Here is a 20797-nt window from a genome sequence, read left to right as displayed (position 1 = left end):
GGATGCTTCCTCATTCATATGCTTTCAAGCTGTTGTTAATCACTGCATAATTAATTGGGAAAACAGTGAAAATTGTGGAAACTTGTTTGTAAAAGTTTGCATGACCACTAATTAAACAAAAGTGTAAATTTGCCCTAAAATTTCCTGAAAGCCAACAAAAATTCTATTCTACCTTTTTAATATTATTTATTATTTTTCATTCATACATTTAACAAATATTTATTAATCTGGGGTACAATAGTGAGTAAGATAAATATGTTCTTTTTTCTCAGAATACCATTTTCATTGCATTTGATCTTCCAAATACATAGAAGCTGATTCTATGACTACTGTATAAAACATATGAAAAAAACATGTTATATAGTAGTTGAATGATTAAATTGCATGAGTGATCTATGGAAGTAAGTCTTTCAAATAGCAGATTCTAAAGCTCCCCTCTTTTTGCAAGAATGAACTAGCTTTTCACAGTCATTATTTTGTCCAAGTTAAAGATTTGAAAATGTGACCACAGGCCACCTTCCTAACATTTGTCCCCACTTTTTTATTTCTGTTGGCACTTCTAACGATGATCCAAAGAGTGTCTGAACTCCGCTGTCAAATGCAAGCTACCAGCCTCAGCTCTGTATCAGAATCTCTACCAGACCCCAGAGGGCTCTTTCCTTTTATACTGCAAGTGTTAAGGACAGATACAATTTAAGTTATGTAATTTACAAAGATGTAAAATGGAGTCGAGTTAAATAATTGCAAAGGCACTCTGTCCTGCTGTAGCAAATGCCTGGGTAGCTTTTGAATGGAGAAATGGAACTATAAAAACGGTTGAGAATGAAAACTCCTTCCTGGACCTCCATTATCAAACTCATTCTTAAAGCACTTAGCTGCCAAGAGGAAGATAGGTCTAAATGACGTGACAATGATCGTGATAAGCCTCCAGCAGCCTGGATGAAGGGTGGGAAGCATTCTCTGTCACTGATTGCTTGGCAAATCTTTGCTTTCCATTTGTGTCAAGCAGTAAATCTATACTTGCGTATTCTTGAAGTACTGGATTGTGTACTTGGCTTTAAAAACTCCTCCAGAGCGCATGATTTTGTTGTTTTATATCAGTGAGTACATCAATTGGGTTTTACAGTTCGATTTTTAAAAGAGAGCACTGATTCATTTTTTAAAGTATGCTTTCAAACAAAGAAAATTATTTCCTAATGTCTTCCTATGTCAGTTAATTTTTCCTATTAAATATATTGCTTAACATGTTACAAAATACTATGAAACATACAACTTGTTTTCCCTTTATTACAATTCCTACTATCAGCTACTACAGTTCCTTCAAATATCTTTGTCATCTCAGTAATGCCCTTACTGTCACTTTGGTGGGGACAGAGGGAGGTGTGAGAGGGAAAAGCATACTTTCCTAAAGTAACATAACTGTTGCTTGATCAATATAATATTCCATGTTTACTTAAATCATTCTGTTTTCCCAGGAAGTAATGCATTTGCTGAAACACTGTTTAATGATCTTAAGGATTAATGCTATGTAGTGACAAGTGTTTTTCCTTTTTTGTTTCCTCCTATTTTCAACATCTTTTTTATCTTTCATGTATTTACCGAATAAGCTTGACGCAGATGCCTTGTTTAAAAACATTGTACATGAAAAAAAGAGAAAATAAATGAACTAAGGGCTACTTACTGTTTGAACAATGAAGAGGATTGTTCCACAGAGACGAACATATTTGTTAAATCGAAGTCCTAAATACTGTTTCCAAAAAAGGAAAAATGGTTAATATGTAAAACTTCTGGACACTTTTTAAAAACCAGCAGCTTAAGAAGTAAAGGAGTTAGAAATTTAAAGCAACTTCATAACTAATTCGTATTCTGCATTCCTATTTCACTGTTATTTTAAATTACATAGAGAAAAATTGACCCTTGTTTCAGAGTACTGTTCAATGGCTTTCAACACAGAACAGCTCCAACACCCACAGGAAACTCCGTCAAAAGTTTCTCCTTTCTTGCTCCTTTGTAGTCAAACCCTCCTCTCACCCCTAAACCTTGGCAGTCACTGACCTGGTCTCCATCCCTACGAGTTTTGCCTTTTGCCGAATGTCATACCAATGGAATTATATTCTGCATTTTTAGAATGAGCAAAGTGTGTCCTCCCCTTTCTCTTGGTATCTACCCAATACATTTCCTTTGATACACTTAGGGAATCAACCCTTTCCCACTTTAGGCAACTGTGGTGGAATTGTCAATCAAGGTGCCCAGCCTCGGCCAAAAGATAGTCACATGACCCAAGTTCAGCCAATCAGCTTCTCTTCTCAATGGGTATTTGAATCTTAGAGGCAAGATATAAAGACAGAAAATGATTGGAGCAGAAGCAGACTGATCCTGACAGGGTGGCCTGAAGAGGCTGCCCTCGCTTCTGTCCTTTTCAAAGTCTGTTTGCTCAGCTTTTCCCCCTATTCTATGAGCTACTCCCATATCCTCACAATAAAAAATTTTAACTTAAATCAGCCTAAGTAAGTTTCTGTTCAGAGCCAAGTGTGACATCTGCGATATCTTATAATATACAAGCATACCTCATTTTATTACACTTTGCTTTTTTGTACCTCATTTTATTACACTTTGCTTTTTTGTTCTTCACAGGTACTGCATTTTTTACAAATTGAAGGTTTCTGGCAACCTTGCGTGAAGCCAGTCTATCAGTTCCATTTTCCCAACAGCATTTGCTCACTTCATGTTTCTGTGTCACATTTTGGTAATTCTTGCAATATTTCAAACTTTTCATTATCGTTATATTTGTTATGGTGATCTCTGATCAGTGATTTTTGATGTTACTATTGCAAAAAGATTACGACTTGCTGAAGGCTCAGATGATGGTTAGCATTTTTTAGCAATAAGGTATTTTAAAATTATGGTATGTACATTGTTTTTTAAACATAGAGCTATTGTACACTTAATAGACTACAGCATAGTGTAAACGTAACTTTTATATGCACTGGGAAAGCAAAAAATTCATGCAACTCCCTTTATTGCAATATTCACTTTATTGTGGTGGTCTGGAACTGAACCTGTAATATCTCCGAGGTATGTCAGTAGTGTGCTTATCTCCAATATTATATATCATAATGTATTACAGAGTTAGAATCCTAGGATTTTAGAGCTGGAAGGAAGCTGGGGTCCAAGACGTTCTTTAACTTGAATATTATTACTACATATAGAGAGAATTCTAAGGCTGACAGTAGTCTTTTCATATAGCAGAAAAAATGAGGAAGGAAAAACTGACATCAGAGGAAAGGACACCAGATATTTTTGCTTCATAATCACAGCTAACATTTATAGAGTATTTGCTGCATGCCCTGTCCTCCCAACAACTCCATGAGGCAGCTACTATGCATAAGTGCATGTTGGAAACCAGGACACTGGGGCACAGAGAGAATACCAAGGCTGCAACCTAATAATTGTTGGAAACAGAATGCAAATCTAGGACCATTTGATGCCAAACTCTGTGCACCTAACCACTCTGTTATTCAAAATAACAAGAAAACTGCCCACGTGTCTAAGATTCATCCAGAGTGAGTGAGTGGCACTGACACATAATAGGGCCTCCTAAAATAACTGATGAGTAAAGACTATACAATGCAGTGTAGTGAGTGCTCTGGGGCAAGACTTCCAGCCCTTGTTCCAGCCTTACTCTTGACTCCACGAGTTTGGGACACTCTAAATCTCAATTTCCTCCTTTTGAAAATGTGGACCATAGTAATCATTCTTTCCCCACTTACTTTGCAGGATTTTGGAGACTATCAAATGATGTAAATGGATGGACAAATGTTGTAAACTGTTCACTTAAGAGTTAAGACGTTAAGAAGCTGGTAACCAAATCCATAGGCCTTGAGAATTTGAATCTCAGTGAATTACACGAGTCGAGATCATCCAAGTATATTTTGGAAGACTTTTTAGAAAACCCAAGAAGTGTCTTGAAGCATGGGAACAGAGCTGTGTTATTTCTTTGGAGTTGTTTTAGTAAAACTCTATTAAAAATAAACGTACATGAATTGACAGAGAAGTCTTTGCCTTTTCTAGGTATGTGTATCCATACTGCTGGAGACTAAAGAAAACTGAAGAGGAAAATGTGATGGAGGTAAGAATGTAGCAAGTTGAACAACAACAACAACAACAACAAAATATATATATATATATATATATATATATATATATACATATATATTTTCCCCTCTCACAATACTAACTCAAGACAGAACCAAGAATTCTATCACTAACTCAGTGTCAAATGAAAAAAGTGCACAACCTAAAAGTTGAGAATTATGTTCTATTCTGAGGCCTCACTGAGGACTATAGCCCAGGGAGGCAGCCTCTCAGACAGCTCTGAGGGACTGTTCCAAAGAGGTAAGGGAGGAGCCAGGATATATAGGAGTATTTGCTGGGAAACAAAACAAAACAGAACATGTAGTTGAACATCAAAAGATTACTGCTAATCACAAAGAACTGACATCTCAAGTTAATGATTTTAGTGCTTTTCTGTGTATGGGAAAATGCAAGAGTCTGAGCTTACTGAAATCCTTCCTTTCATATACATCTTATCTACCTAGGGCCAGTATCCTATTTTTCTCCATCCTGTATTCCCCCTCAGGGTGCACCGTGGGGGGCAGCTGCAGTGGCTGATGGCTTGGTGGCCACAACATCTTTTGTTTACCGAATGGCAGGGGCAGTCTTTGTCCATCTCAGATACTGGGCTGCTAAAGAAATACCTAAAGATCAAGTCACTGATCAGTAGGCTCAGAGAATAGCTCTAGGATTTCTAGACAAAACTACAGAATAACAGTAGGTGTCTATGTTACCAAGCAGGACCCTATGGTACCTTCCCGGGACAGACCCCTGTCCCCACGTCCTCTGCCTGCCTCTTGTTTATAGAAAAGCTGTAGTCTTCCAGGCCTCCCCTGAGTCACAAAAGCCTGGCTCAAGAATTAATGATTGAAAGGGTGTGAGCATGTAGTGACAAAGGAGCAGATGGGCCAGGAGAACTAGTAACAATTCAAACAGTAAATCAGCAATATGGCAGTCACAGAATCTTTAGTTCCTCCCCGAAGTACCAAGATAACAGTATCTGATGCACATTTCCTGAGTTGTTTTACAGATGCTAAAACCTCCGTCAAATGGAAGAAGTTAATTACTTGATGACCATGAGCATGTAGCCCCAGACCTACTGGAGCCTGAGGATTGATAATGTTAACCCCTGTGACACTGCCCTATTACCTCACCACCAATCTATCAGAGAATTTTGCACAAGGTGGTCACATACTCTGCGACTCCCCTCCCTCACCTTGCCTTTAAAAATGCTTCCCTAAAACCCACTGGGGAGTTCAGGATTTTTTTTATCATTAGCTGCCCCAGACTAATAATAAAAGCTGCACTTTCCTCCACCGCAACCTGGTGTCAGTAGATTGGCTTTACTGCGCATGGACGAGCGGACCCAAGTTTGGTTCAGTAACACCTATAGTCAGTTGAGATCTCTCATAGTCCTCAGTACTTCGAATAACTTAGCGACACTAAGATTTCTATTGAATTTTTTTAAAAAAGAGAGAGAGTCTGGGCAACGTAGTTCAAACACATTGATTTTGCTGAATCCAGAAACATCCTGAAGAAACGGTGAATGCAGTTGGGCTCCTGCATATTTCTTCTCTGTGAATCTGGAAGTTGCTATACACCTATCAGGACTACACCTTGAAGGCAGTGATAAATAGATATCACAAATGCTTCTGCACAGCCAATTGTAGCTAACAATCTGGAACTAGGGAAAGATTTCATACTTGCACAAGAATGCCAGGGTATCTCAATGCTGGACTTCTTATTCTGTATAGTTGATTCCATCTCTCAGCATAAAACAAACAAAATATGCCACAAGAAAGTGTTTTCCATGACCAACTGCCAGGGACATAGCATGTTACCTAACTTCCCTGTCCCCAGTGGCCTGGCATCCGCTAGGCGTGGACACCGCCAGTGTGTCCACAACCCCTTGAGTCCTGCACCACGTCCCTTTTGCCTGCACCATTCTAAGCTCTGCTCAGGGTTATAACACTCACCGGAGCCTTCAGAAGCAGCCAGTATGCACCACTACACAGCCTCTAGGCATGTGTCCATTTTGCTTCAGGCTCTCTTGTGTAGCTTAACTTACTCGGAATCTCTGTCTGCAAAATGGGGCTCTCACAGTATAAGAATTATTTTGAGTATTGAGTCAGATAATGTACGTCAAACAGGCAACCCAGCGCCCAGCCTGTATTAAGCATTCAGTAAACGTTCGCTTTTTGCCATTTTTAGCTGGAACCCTGCTAACTTAGCCTCCACCCCTGCAAACGTGTGGGAAATCTGTTTCTGGTTGAGTTAATGTTGCTGACCCGAAGAGGCACAGGTCAGTGATTATGAGAGGAGCATTCACCTATGGGGACTGAAGTCCTCTTGCCAGGTTCTTCAAACCCTTTCTGGGTTTTGGAGTTGGTTAACTACAGATCAGAGCTCACGGACTCAAAATGCCTACAGATCTCGTCAGGTAAAATACACCAACTGGATCAGCCAGGCGTTCATATATTACCAGGTTGAGATATTTCTTATATCCATTAAGAAATATGTCCTCTGACATCTCCCTCAAAGCAAGAACTCCCTTCAGTCCTTTCCATTTTCCCTTTTGCATTTTTGATAAAGACCTAAATGTAGATAGATTTCTCTACCATAAGAAAGTAACCATGCAGATACAATGAAGAGACCTCAATATAGAAATTAATAGGGAATGAGAGCAATGGCTGTAAACTGGGGTTCCTGTTGCCACAGGGAATGTGAGCCCAGTGTCACTAGTCTTTTAAGTTTCAAAAGAAGTCAGAATCTGGAATTTTATTTGACTTCTCATCATCATTAAATGCTAAATTAAATTTTTTTCAAAACATTATAAGGGTCAACAACAACAAAAAAGACCTAAGACTGAGTTTGTCTGGGCTAATCAGTTTGTCACTTTTGAGCAAAACAAAGAAACTCTACCCTGCTCACTTCTGGGGCGATGACTAAACGCTCTCAAACACAATGACCAGAGTGCAAAGAAGGCCATGCTGCACCAAGGGCACCTCACCCTGCAATGACATCACTAGAGCCCAGGCAGTTTGTCACCAACACTTGTTGTGCCATTGGGGCTCGTCCCCAGCACCAGTTGAACCAGTCTCACTAAGAAACCACCATCCAGTGGCTCTGGGTTGGGGCAAACACTACGTGGACTCAAGGACAAGGTGGCTGCTGAGAATGAGGCTCGGGGTCCGTGGATAATGGTCTATTAGAGAGAACACTTCTGCAGGTTTGTCCACGGAGCTCATGGAACTGGGCCCGACCACTCCCCTAAACTTTTATCCTCCCCTGACACTCCCATTCAACAGCTCTTTAAACTCAGCCAAACATTCACACTATCTTTGCAAAGCCCTTTCCGGCAGACAATTTGAGAAAATTTATAACCAGGGGACCTGTGCAACTGGAAAGATGGTTTCCCTTAATCATCTCTCCACAGAGAGAGAAGGCAGAGATGCTTAAGAGCTCTGCAGCCAAATTTCCCTAGTGATCCCAAGGGAACAACCTCTACCACCATCAGCCCAATACTTATGGTCAACATTTATTCAGCACTTACCCTGTGCCAGACACTATTCTAAACGCTGCCCTTGCATCATCTCATTTAATCCCTCCAACAACCAGATGAGGTAGGTGGTATAATTATTCCCATTTTGAGATTAAGAAAGAGGCACAAAAGGTTAAATAAGTCAGCCAAGTTTACCCACCTAGTAAGCATAGAATCTGGTCTCAAACACGAGATTCAGAACCTTAACCATGTGGGTGCCTGACTCTCCGTGGGAGGCATGTTTGTGGAGACGGAAGGAGGGGAGAGTATACCCATACTTCCTGGAAAAGTGAGTGGACCGAGGACCTGGAATGAGGGGATTCCTTTCAAGGAGGAGGAGCTGAGACTTACCCTTCCCCAAGATAATAAGTTGAAAAATCTTTCCCCTTGACTTGGAATCAAAGATGTTAAAGCAGAAATGGCCTTACCGAGCACTAGTCCAAATAACTCCGTTTACTGTGGAGCCTCTCTTTTCCCCTGAGCTCATGAAAGTTAAGTCCCAAGATTTTTTTTCGCCTTTACAGGACACCTCTCCCCAAAAGGGGAGGGCAGAAGAGGTGATGGATATGAACGGGGAGAGACTTGGAGGTGGTGGTGAGTCTGCCCCCAGGAAAATCCCTCCAGGAGCCTGAAAAGTACTCCCCTCACCCCATCACCTCTCCCCGGGGCCCTCCCTCACCCTGTACCTCGTAGGTGCTGGTAATTTCCAGTTTGTAGAATACCGGGAGGAAGACCTCCGCGCTGAGGACCACCACAAAGAAGTAGGTGATGGCAAAGATGCTGAATATGGCCCCAAAACGGTAGACCTCGGAGGGGGTGCCCAGGACGGTGACAGCCGACATGAAGCTGGCGGTGAGGGACATCGCCACGGGCACGGCGGTCATCCTGCGGCCGCCCATCAAGAAGTCCTTGGAGGTCTTCTGGCCGCGCCCCGCGAAGGCGTAGTAGATGCCGATGACGGCCGAGATGAGCAGCATCCCGGCGAACACTACGTAGTCCCACACCACGAAGGTGCCGATGACCCGCGTTGAGGGCATGGCCGCGCGGTTGCCGGGGCCCTGCGCGCAAACTGGCGGCTCCGCGGCTCGCAGCCGGAGCCGGAGCTTCACCTGCGCGCCCCGCGCTCACTTATTCCCAAGCCGCGCGCGGCGGGCGTGGCGCCCTAAGGGGATTAGAGGCGTCTGGCAGGTGTCGGCCCCCGCCGGCACCCAGCGTCTCGCGAAAGGGAAAGGAGGGTACGCTCTGGCAGCAGCCTCTGCGCCCACCGCAATGGGACTTCGGGGACCCCACCCCTAGGTGCCAGGCCAGGGTGGCTCCCCGAGGGCCGCGGACACCTGGGCAGGTGAGAACTTGGAGCTTCCAGCCGCCTCTGGCGAATCCTCAAGGAGCGCTCAGAGAAAATTTTATCAAGTGGCACCCGAGGGAACGCACTATTTAAAGGAGCAGGCGACCTATGGGAGACGTGGGTCGAAGGGCAATTGTCACGCCTTTTTTTTTTTTTTTTTTGACATCTTTATTGGAGTATAATTGCTTTACAATGGTGTGTTACTTTCTGCTTTATAACAAAGTGAATCAGCTATACTTACATATATATCCCCATATCTCCTCCCTCTTGCATCTCCCTCCCATCCTCCCTATCCCACCCCTACAAATACCGTATGCTAACACGCCTTTACTTTTAGCTTTCCAGTTCAACAGGCTGGATCCTTACGGGAAGATACACCTGGAATTTTTCAATTGCCTTATGTGATAAATTGATGGGCGATTCAGGTGACAGTGTTCAGTGAGCTGAGGACCCAGTCCTTAGGCACGTAAGCAGTTATAAAGGAGAGGAACAAGTCTGTGCTACTGGTTGCCTGCGCTTTCATTCAACAAACAATTTTGATTCCTAACAGTCTCTCCTACAAATGATAGTTGCTATAATATCAGAAATACCTACTATTTAATGAGCCTTACCATGTGACATATAACACGCTTGGCACCTTGTACATTAACTAGTGTAATACTTACTATTACCCTTGATATAGAAATCATCTCCATTTTTCAAATAAGGAAGCTGGCCAAAACACTTTCCCAAGGAAACGGTAGAGATTAAGATTTTTAATCCAGGTCTGTTACAGAATTTGTTCTCTTAATCACAATGCTATACCTTTGTAGAGTACAAATGTAGACACATGTTAAATGTAGGCACAAATATGTACACCTAAATGAAGATACCTGAAAGCATATGGAAGACAAGATCATTTCCAGTAGTAGCACTCAGTATTTTAAGTGGCTTGCCTTGAAATATTACTAACAACACGAGTCCTGCCTGTAAAGCAATGTGATTCTCAGGTTTTTCTTCTCAAATAGGCCCTCTGGCCAAATATGCCCTGGCATAGGTGTATTTCAAGCCATCCTTGTTCATCTTCATACATCTTTATAATTTACCAGTTGACCCTTGGTAAACAATCCACAGAATGCATTTAGCCCAGCCTAGCATGTGAAGAAAGCTATATCAGACTTTATTTTTTTGTAAACTGACGTTACGTGTATAACACTTTTGAAAGGAAATAAAGAAGGAAATATAAGCTAAATCCAAGTAATTTAATTATTTAAACAATTACATGGTTTGGAATTATGTCCCAACTGTGTGAAATTTACTATGTTTGCACTTATTATGACTCTCTTGGACAGAGACAGTATTTTCTCCTACTGTCCCTGCCTGGAGCTCAAACTCTCACCATGAAACAGCACCATAAAAGTTATAGCATCCACTACATCTGGGGTTCTTCCATCTCCACACAAACTGTAGTGCTTTACTTTACGACCCCTCCCAAGATTCACTGTGCACTGCCAGTGTACTCTACCCCCATTAGCGTCCTGCCAGAGGATTAAGTGAGATGATATGTTCTCTGGAGATGATGGCCTCTGATTGTATGGAGAGAGAGGCATTTTGGTGGAAAACACCCAGACAACAGAGGGTTGGCTGTCCAATTCTCTGATAATGGGAGATGTTATGACTTTGAACCCAGCATAGTAGTAGTAGTTGTGGGGAGGACAAGAGGTCTTCCCACCTACTTTTAGGGAGACATTTCCTTTTCAAAATGGACCACGATGCCTGTTTTTAGTCCAGTTAAATGTGACTTCCTAGCAATTCATCCTACATTTTCTGGCCCTTGACCAGCTCTCAGACATCTTTTCCTACCACTTCTTTTCTCCATTTACTCTACTCCAGCCACATTATCTTCTCACTGTTCCTGGAACATGCCAAGCCTGTTTCTGTCTCAGGGCCTTTGCATGTGTTGCATCCTCTGCCTTGAATGCTCTTCTTCAGGATATCACCATGACTCCTACCTTCACTTCATTCAGGTCAAATGTCATCTCCAAAAACCTTCCCTGCCCATTCCATCTATTGCTTTCTACTCCCTTACTTTGTTTTTTTTGTTTGTTTTTTTTTTTAATATACAAATACAATCTGACATAGTTCTTTGTTTATCTTGTTTGTAGTCTGTCTTCTCCCACTGGAATAGAAGCCCCATGAAGGCAGGGACTTTCTCTCTCTTTTGTTCATCACTATACTCCCTGGTCTAAACCTGGTACATGGTAGTTATTTTAAAAAATATTTGTTGAATATGTGAATAGACAAAGGAAGGGATTATTAGGAAATTCTCTCAAATAAATTGACTCAGTCTTGGTTTTTAATGTTGAAAATTTCATCTTTTTTCTGTGTTTCATAGACATTTTGGAGGAAAAATGAGAGAAGCTACATCAGGAACTACTTTTTATTTTAAAGCTACATTTAGACCTACAGCAGTGTCTTTAATTTATCATTATGTGTTCTTTACCCATTTTATCAATTAATATTGCATTTGGCTGAGAACAACAGGAACCAAAATAACGATGGTGTAAGCAAGATAAATGTTTACTTCTCTTTCACACTTAAAGATGTCCAAAGATAAGTAGCTGAGGATTGAGGTGGGGAGAGGGGTGAGGCTACATGAAATGATTTGAGATCCAAACTCCTCTCTTACAGTTCTACCATCCTCAGATTTGATTTCCATCTCAGCAAGAGGAAGGAAAGGGCTGCTTAGGGTATGTCCACATCCTTCAAGGACATTTCCCATCAATTTTATGTGACAGTTCCACTTATATCTCATTGAATAGAACTTAGTCACATGGTCACATCTAGTTGCCAGAGAGACTGGGAAATGAAGTCTTTGTGCTAAGGGGCCACGGGCCAAACTAAATTTGGGGGCCCTACTTCTAAAGAAGAAGAGGAGAATAGACACTGGGGGATGACCAGCAGTCTCTGCCACATCTAACTTAACCACAACCTTCACCAAACAAACTTCTTTCTCAGAGTTTCCCAGGAATTTTTACTATTTCCCCATGGGTCATCCTTAGCTGACAAAGTTAGAAGTCCTCAGGTTTAAAAACACAAATCAACTGTGCCAATGACTAGCTCCTACCTTACCCTTCTCTACTTAAAGTTGATAGTCTCTGGTTTTTCCTCTTCTTTTCACAAACAGCTATTCTCTCCTCAAGAAACCACTCAGAAGACCCCTAACACACAGAAGCAAACAGGAGCGCGAGTGAAGTAGCTGACTCAGAATGGGGGACACAGAGGGACGCTGCGGTGCCCGGTCACAGCAGGCTACCCCTTACTCAGTTGCTCACAGCCCTTGAAGAAAGCATTTCTCAAGTGCATTTTGACGTGTGATCTGCTGGTTTTATAATCAACGTGCATTGATTTTAGGAACACATTTAGTACAGAGGATGTTGTAAAGTCAAAGCTCATTAAGATTAGGTACAGGCACTATCCCCAACTGTCTTGTTATACAGACTACATTCTTTTAAGGAAGAGTCATGGCTGCAGTAGGAAACACTTCCCGTGATACACAGAATGTTGCGATGACATCTGTTGTAATGGAATTATATTTGTGTCAGACACTTGGTGAAGGAAGGACAGGATTTCAAGCTCACAGAAGTTCTAAATACAAGGCTATGATAAAGATTGGTTTGGGGGACTTCCCTGGTGGTACAGTGGTTAAGAATCTGCCTGCCAATGCAGGGGACACGGGTTCGAGCCCTGGTCCGGGAAGATCCCACATGCCGCGGAGCAACTAAGCCCATGCACCACAACTATTGAGCCTGCGCTCTAGAGCCCACGAGCCGCAACTACTGAGCCTGCGTGCTGCAACTGCTGAAGCCCGCATGCCTAGAGCCCGGGCTCCACAACAAAGAGAAGCCACTGCAATGAGAAGCCCATACACCGCAACGAAGAGTAGCCCCTGCTCGCTGCAACTAGAGAAAGCCTGCGCGTAGCAACGAAGACCCAATGCAGCCAAAAAATAAATTAATTAATTAAAAAATAAAAAAGATTGGTTTGGGAACAAATAATATTTAAAATTATTAACAAGTCAGCAGTTAAGAAAGTTACATGAGTTGCCTTCAAGTTTAAAACATCATTGGCTTGTTGCCTAAAAGTTACTTTAGTTTATAAACCAGATCCCTCCCTAAATAAGGTAAATAATATTAGCTATAGGGTAGAAGGTCTCACTTTTTTTGTTTCTCTCCAGAGCTTTCCTACTGAGTTCACTTTTATCCCTCTCACTAATCAGTGTACTTATAAACATATAAAAATATATAATAAGCTTATTCATGCAATGCCTTCTAACTGCACAGTTCATTCAGGTTTTAGAAGTATATTCACATTTAATATTTTGTGAAAAATAGCAATTTAAACCACAATAGGTTTATATTACACCTTTTTCCCAGTCCCATTTATGGTATGTTTTTAAAATTTGGCAAAATAAACTTTTTCCCCAGAAAAGTAATCGGTGGCCCTGAAAATTGGTGGCCTGTTACATCTGAAGGCCCTAGATATAGATGGCCAACAGAGCCAAACAGGTTTCCTTGGAGTGAAATAATGTTTGGTATTCCTATTACTCACCTCACACTGCTGGGAACATGTTTATTTACCATTTATCCTGAAACAAGGAAATAAGAAATTTATATTGAAAATTACAGCATTGCATTATTAGTTGCTTCACACATCTTTTTGTCTTCTGTAGAAATATAGGAGTTTTTCTGAATGGCCTCTTTAATTTTTTTTTTAAAGCAGAGTAGCTAGGGAGGTCAATGGGAACAGACTGACACTTGTTGGTAATTAAGCTCAAGTGGAAAAAGGACCTAGAATGCACTGACATGGGTCATAGCTCATGCGAGGAACTCAAACCTTCACAAGAAGACAACCATCCCCACTCACCTTGGCACATGCCTCCCCCCTAGTTTTCTCTCCCATCTATGGTTCTGTATAAATGCTCTCACCCCCACCTCCTCCTGGGTGAGATGGGTGATAGAGTCTCACCCATCATTAAAGGTGGACTCAATTTTCGACATTCTTCATGAAATATTTCACTATTCCTAACCCTACCAGCCCACAACCAGATGTACTCTCTCCCTGCCTTGAGCGCTTTTACCATGTTTGTACTGCATTTTTGGCCTTCATACTGGTATGGTCTTGTAGTCGTTTTAATCAAGGCTGTTAAAGCAGGATAATCTCAAAGATTCCATGAGTCCAAAAGCAGGAACTAGAAAGCCACTCTACATACCTGCTTCATTTTCCCCTCTCTCTCCAGATGGGTTTTCTCTGCACTGCCACAGTTATAGGGCCAGAAATGTCCAAGCCAGTGCTTATATGCCGTTAATTCAGTAAACAACAGAGGTTGATTAGCACCTTTGAATTTTAATTCTCAATCCCTTGGAGAGGAAATCTGATTGGTGCAGCTTGGGTCCCATGTCTCTGGACCCCAATCCCATCAGCAGCGGCCAGAAGGGCAGGGTTCCCATTGTGGCTGCACAGATTCACCCTGAGAGTGGGGAAGGGGGACTAGTTTCCCATGTGGGAGGTGGTGAGCTGGTGAGATGCTCTGAAAGGTGCCTCCTCTATCAGACATTTATGCCATTTTGTTATCTCCTGTGAGAGTAAAATGAGCTCCTTGGGAAAAGGGACTGGGCTTGCTCATCGTCATAAATCCCCAGAACCCAGCACTGTTTGTTGCCTAAAAAAATGCTAAACATGCTGTTGTATGGACCCTACTTTACCGTGCTTGTTGGCATTAAGATTTTTGCCTGCTTTCAAGATGGAGGAAGAAGCCAGGAGCCAAGGAATACAGGCTGCCCCTAGGAGCTGGAAAGGGCAAGAAAACAGGTTCTCTGGATAAAGAGGAGCAGCTGTAACAACACCCTGATTTTAACCCAGTAAGACCCATGTCAGACTTCTGACCTGTAGACCTGTAAGATAATAAATGTTTGTTCTTTTAAGCCACTCAAAAAAAAAAAAAAAAAGAATTTCCCAAGAATTTCTAAAAATGAAGTTTGGAAACCTGAGAGTGATCTAATTGGATCTTGGATCTTGAAATCATCATACCAAGTTATTTTTCTTGCTGACAGATTTGCAACAGATATAACAAGATTTCATTTAACTTCTATTAAACCTAGGTGCAGTAAACGTATTATACTTAATGTTGATGACTCTAAAGACAGATCTATATCAATTAGATCAACAAACTTAAACTAACCTTAATATCAGGTATTAACTTAATAGAGCATTTACCTGTTCATGTGAACTTGAAACTCATTTTGTCTAGCTTCTTTTATATTTACTTTGTAAGCACTTAAAGTCAATTAAATAGAGCTCTTTATAAATTCAATTTTGATAATACTTTCCAAAGGCAGAGATATCTCATATGTATAATGTGTACACAGACATATAAACAAACCATACTAGAGATCTCATAGCGTCACTTAAAAAAACTCAGTTATGAATGGGGTATTACAATACAAACTTACTAGCTTACAAAGAACAGTTGGCATACATTAAAGTTGCTTGCACAGATGACTAAGGCTTTACCATTTGTTCTTGATGATCCCTTATGAAGCTTATGAATTAAAGTTTGGCTGAGGGAGCATTCCTAGCAGTTTTGAGGGTGTTTTTTTTTTTTTTTAATGTTATTCCTGCATCCCTTTTCTTCTTCAGTTCCAAGCAATATAGTTTGATTAGATAAGCTCCAGAGATCCCAGGTAGATCATTTACATCTCAAAGGCACAGGAAGAGAAATGTAAATTCCTCCTTTAACTACTTATACAAAACCTAGCCATCTTGGGCTATTTTCAGGGAACTTTCTTTTTTTTTCCAGTTCCCAAATAGCCACTTCAGTTTAAACAAACAAATAACAGTAATAGACAATAATACATATCATCTGCTCGCATTCGCATGCCCCACTTTCAGCAAAACCAGGAAGAGAAAAAGGGATTTGAAGTCAGGTACCGAGACACTCATTCCCATACACACACACCCTCCCAAGATAAAAGAAATTGCAAAAGACCAACTTTGATGTAACAGCCCGAGCCGTTAGGGGCCTTTGCTCTCCAGATCTCAGAGAGTATTGAGGCATGTTTTTTCATTTAGGGGGCATAGCTAAAGATCTCCTAGTTTTGCAAATACACCCCAGGGGGCTGTAAGACGGAACAGAGCTCTGACCAGCCATACTTAATTATTATTATAATAATAATGAATAATAATTATTCATTATTATTATTGATATCAAATATCGAGCAAACAGCAATTCAAATCGGTCTCTCAGGGTCACAGTTCCCTAGCCCCAAAAGGAAGATTCCCAACCTATGCCCCATCAGTCCAAAAGGGGAGAACCCCAACCAATGCCCCATCGGAGATGCAGCTGAATGAATGACCAAGGCTAGTTCAAAAGGGAAAATCCCAACCAATGCTCTGCCTCAGGTGAAACTAATGCAACAGGGAAGGATACCCTGGTGTCATCACACACGAACCCCATTATTCTCCAGAGACGTCTCAACTGGTCAATGCAAGTACTAACACACAAACATATGGTCCCACAAACAAAGGATCAGACGAGGCGTGGTCCAGAACTTACACTTCCATTCCCAGGCGGAGGCTCCAGAGCAGCCTGCCTCCTGAAAGAGAACGGACCATGAGTGGCTCACCCCAAAATGATACACACAAAAACAAAAACAACTAAGCTACGGTCACAACGACAGAAAATCTGAGGAGGTATAGTCTAAAATTCCGCTTCCACTCCCAGACGGAGGCCTCCAAACAGATTGGCCCCGGCTCTCAAAAGAAAGTGGACCCAGTGGCTCACTTCCCGCAAGGGAAGCAGCCCAGATGCAGTGGAGAGAACTCCCAGCCTGCACAAGCTGGAGTGACTCACCCAACGACACCGAATGTGGACCGGGGCTCCAGACGTTTCTCGGCTCCAAACAGCCTCGTGCCAGGGGCGGCCGGTGCCTGTTGGGGACAGTGCCTCCAAGATTTCCTGAGCGAAATGGGCTCCGGCAGCTGCTGGAGGCTCAGGGAAGGGGCTGCCCCCTGCTGGGGTCGACCTGCCACGGGCACAGACTCCTCGGCTGGCTTCACCAAAATTGTTAGCACAAGTTTATGTGCCCGACGCACAGTGAGGTCAAACAAACCGAAACGTTGGAGTTTGGAGCAAAGAAAGGTTTATTGCAGGGCCAAGCAAGGAGACGGGTAGCTCATGCCCTAAAAAGCCCCGAGCTCCCTGAAGGGTTTCAGCAAAGCATTTTTAAAAGCCAGGTCGGGGGGTGGGGCGTCACAGAGTATGTGATCAGCTCATGCACAATTCTCTGATTAGCTGATGGTGAGGGAGCAGGGTGGTATCACAGGGGTTCATATTATCAGTCCTTAGGCTCCAGGAGGCCTGGGCCTATGTGCTTACGGTCATCAAGTAGTTAATATCTTCCATTTGGTGAGGGGGGTTTCACATCTGTAAAACAACTCAGGAAATGTGCATCAAATACTGTTATCTAGGTACTTTGGAGAGGAGCTAAAGCAGAGGATATGGGGGAAAGGCCTGTCCTGGGAAGGCCCCACAGTGTCCTGCTCGGTTACACTTCCATCTAGGAACACTGAGTAAAGTTCGGAATTTAAAGCAGTACAAGAGTCAGTGTTGTCGACTGAAAAAAAATGCACAACCTGAAAGTTGAGAATTATGTTTTATTCAGTGGACATACTGAGGACTTAAGCCTGGGAGATAGTCTCTCAGATAGCTCTGAGGAACTGCTCTGAAGAGGTAAGGGAGGAACCAGGATATATAGGAGTCTTTGCAACAAAAACCAAGTAGTCAGAACATCAAAAGATTACTGTTAATTAAAGAAAACCAGACATCCCAAGTTAATGCATTTAGCGCTTTTCTATATATGGGAAGATGCAAGAGTCTGGGCTTACTGAAATCACTCCTTTGGTATGCACCTTAACTATCTAGGGCCAGTATCATGTTTTACTCCATCCTGAATCCCCTCAGGGTGCACAGTTGGGGGTGGCTGCAGTGACAGATGATTTACAACATCCTTTGTTTACTGATGTGGCAGGTGACATTGATCATCCACAGGGTCACCACAGGGCTTGAGTTGGGAGAGGTGTAAATGACTCAGAACTACTCCCAAAGGTCTTCTTTTCTTTTGTTTCTTATCTGAGTCTCACTCTAACCAACTCAGTGTAATCAATCCTGAGTTGCAGTATTAGGTACTTTATTAAGTAATGGGATCAACCAGCTCAATAAATTTAGTAGGAGGAGCTTCATCTGATGCCCTAGTGTACTTCCTGTTAGGGAATGAGGGCTATGAAACTCCTTATGTTTCTGTTTTTAGCAGAACTGCTATGGTGGCTCAGTAAGGCCAACTTTTGTGCTATCACAGCCCACATCCTTAGCCTGGTTTTCTGGCACAGATATTTCCCTTCTTTTGCTGCTTGACTTCTGTTGTTTTCCCCAGATTTCAATCTTTTTTGCCTATGTATCTTTTATTGCAAGCAATCTCAACTCCTCTTTTGGATATAGAAAGTTAAACACAAAGAAGGAACAATGTCTAATAAAATATGCTGATTGCACATACTCCACTACTTCCTGAAACAGCACTAAGATGACTAAAATGGCATCAAAGGAATTTAAAAAAAAAACAAAGAGAAGGTGAGAAGATATGACTGCCAATGAAAGATTTAGGACAATTTTGGAAGAATGAATGCAGATAAACAAGTGGAAATTGACTTGGGTTTTAGCTTTCTTCACCTATTAAATACCTTAAGGGAAGGGGGCCAACAAGAACAAAACAGATTGTAGCACAGTACCCCCCAGGAAGAGTCAGAAACAGAGGTGCCGTATACCTTTAAAGGTAAGGATGGGAGGTAGAATGAAAAACTAGAAGGCTTTTCTGGGCAGCCAGGTAACTCCCTCTGCATTTTCTTGTCAGAAAACTAAAAATACCCTTCCTGGAAAGGTTAAACTAAAGAACCTCTGGCTGAGGAACCAGTCACAGCTAAGGCCTGGAGTGAGGTGTTTTCCAAGAAAACAGGGATTAGAGAATGTTTGCCTAAAGAATGATGAGACACCCTCCCCATCCTTTCCACTATTTGGATCCCAGCATGCTGACTGCCAGATTTTTATACTCTCAGGCAGGACTGGAGAGGATTCCTTTCTGGAGAAACCAACCAGCTCAAGAGAACACTGGTATTTAGGGGTTCTATAAAAAGACAGGACCCTCACATGATCATCCTAAAGTGAGACCCTTTCATCCACAAGCCCAGCCTCCACACAGTTTCTGATTAGCTTGTGGTGCCTCTCTCCTTAATTGAATGAACAGCCGGGGATCACGATCCGTTTGGGAAAACCTTTCACGTAAAAGACAGAGACCAAAACAAACTGGGAATGAAACATTAAGAAAACAGTGTCACTGCAGAAAGCAGAGAAAAACCTTTTAAAAAAAAAGCTAGAGTTATCATTTCCTGAGAAAACAAGGAAAATTCCATATTTATGAAATGTGAAGAGTCTGCTGTTAAAATGTCACATTTAGGGAATAAGAAGGAGCTCCTGGAAATTAAAAAATAAGGAACAGAAATGAACAATTAGTGGAAGAGTTAAAAGGTAAAGCTGAGAAAACCGTTTATAAAGCAGAACAAAAAATACAGAGAGATGAAAAAAAGAAGCTAAAAGAAAAGAAATTTAGAGGTTCAATCCTGGAAGTCTAAAACACAATTATAGGAATTCTAGAGAGAGAATGGAGAGAACGAAACTTTCAAAGGAAAATACAAGAAAATTTCTAAAAATCTTAAGAACGTGATTCTTCAGGTCAAAAGTTCTCACTGTGCGTAGACAGTGAATTTAAAAAGACCCACTTTGAGACCCAACATTGTGAAACACCAGAACCACATAGAGAGACAATCCTAAATGCTTCCAGAGAGAAAAAAAAAGTCACATAAAAAGATCAGATATCAGGATGGCATGAGGTTTCTCAACAGCAACATTGAAAGCTAGAGGACAATAAAATAATACCCTCACAGTTCTTTTAGGAAAACTATTTCCAACCTAAAATTCTAGAGCAAATCAAACTGTCAAATCAAGAGTGAGAGGAGAAAGATGTTTTCAAATAGGCAAGGCCTCAAAAGTGTTATTCCCTACACACCGTTTCTCATGAAGCTTCTGGAGAATGCGCTCCACAAAAAGAGGGAGAAAATGCAGAAAGGATGACGGGAAACAGCAGTTGGAGGATGAGTAAGCAGCTAGTCCCGATGGGAGCAGGAGGTCAGAAGGCTCCACGTGGAACAACTACAAGAAATAAAAACGGAGCGAACAGATTGCCTTACAGATTTGGCCTACAGATTTGGCCTTCACGAGAGAAGAGTTTCAGAAATCCTTTCAAAAAGCATGGTGATAAAGTGATGGCAAGTACATGCAAAACAAAGCAAAATAGTTCCCACTATACATGTTAGGTTTGCACAGCCACCACATTGACAAAAACTAAAGTCAAATGATATGAAGCGTTGGCGAGAATGTGAAGCACTGGGAACTTGCATATAACGTTGGTAGAAGCACTTTGGAAAATGATGGGTGATAGAAAGATGAAGATATCCATGTACTGTGACCCAGAATGGTCACTCCCTGCTGTGTACCAAATGAAACTTGTGTACATGTGCACTGAGTATGTACAAGAATGTCCACAGCCATGAGACGCACTCCAAACTGGAAACAACCCAAAAGCACAGCCACAGAAATACGGATAAATAGTCTGGGACATACTCATCCAATCAAAATGGATGTGAACAATGAC

General features: G+C 41.8%; 1 protein-coding gene across 1 annotated transcript in view; it reads right to left on the bottom strand.

The window, feature by feature from the left end:
• SLC5A8 (solute carrier family 5 member 8) overlaps positions 1–16193 on the bottom strand; it is a 65827-nt gene extending 49634 nt beyond the window's left edge. The window contains exons 1-2 of the mRNA XM_082419423.1: positions 8341–16193; positions 1682–1747 (exon numbers count right to left, since the gene is read on the bottom strand). Coding sequence (XP_082275549.1) covers positions 1682–1747; positions 8341–8691 — 417 coding nt within the window. The 5' untranslated portion in view covers positions 8692–16193. The remainder of the gene's footprint in view (positions 1–1681; positions 1748–8340) is intronic.
• Between the last annotated feature and the right edge of the window lie 4604 nt (positions 16194–20797).

The sequence above is a fragment of the Balaenoptera physalus genome, assembly GCF_965194825.1.
Source record: "Balaenoptera physalus genome assembly, chromosome: 13".
Taxonomy (NCBI): domain Eukaryota; kingdom Metazoa; phylum Chordata; class Mammalia; order Artiodactyla; family Balaenopteridae; genus Balaenoptera; species Balaenoptera physalus.
The sequence above is the reverse complement of the archived record's forward strand: the minus strand, read 5'-3'. Positions and strand labels throughout refer to the sequence as shown.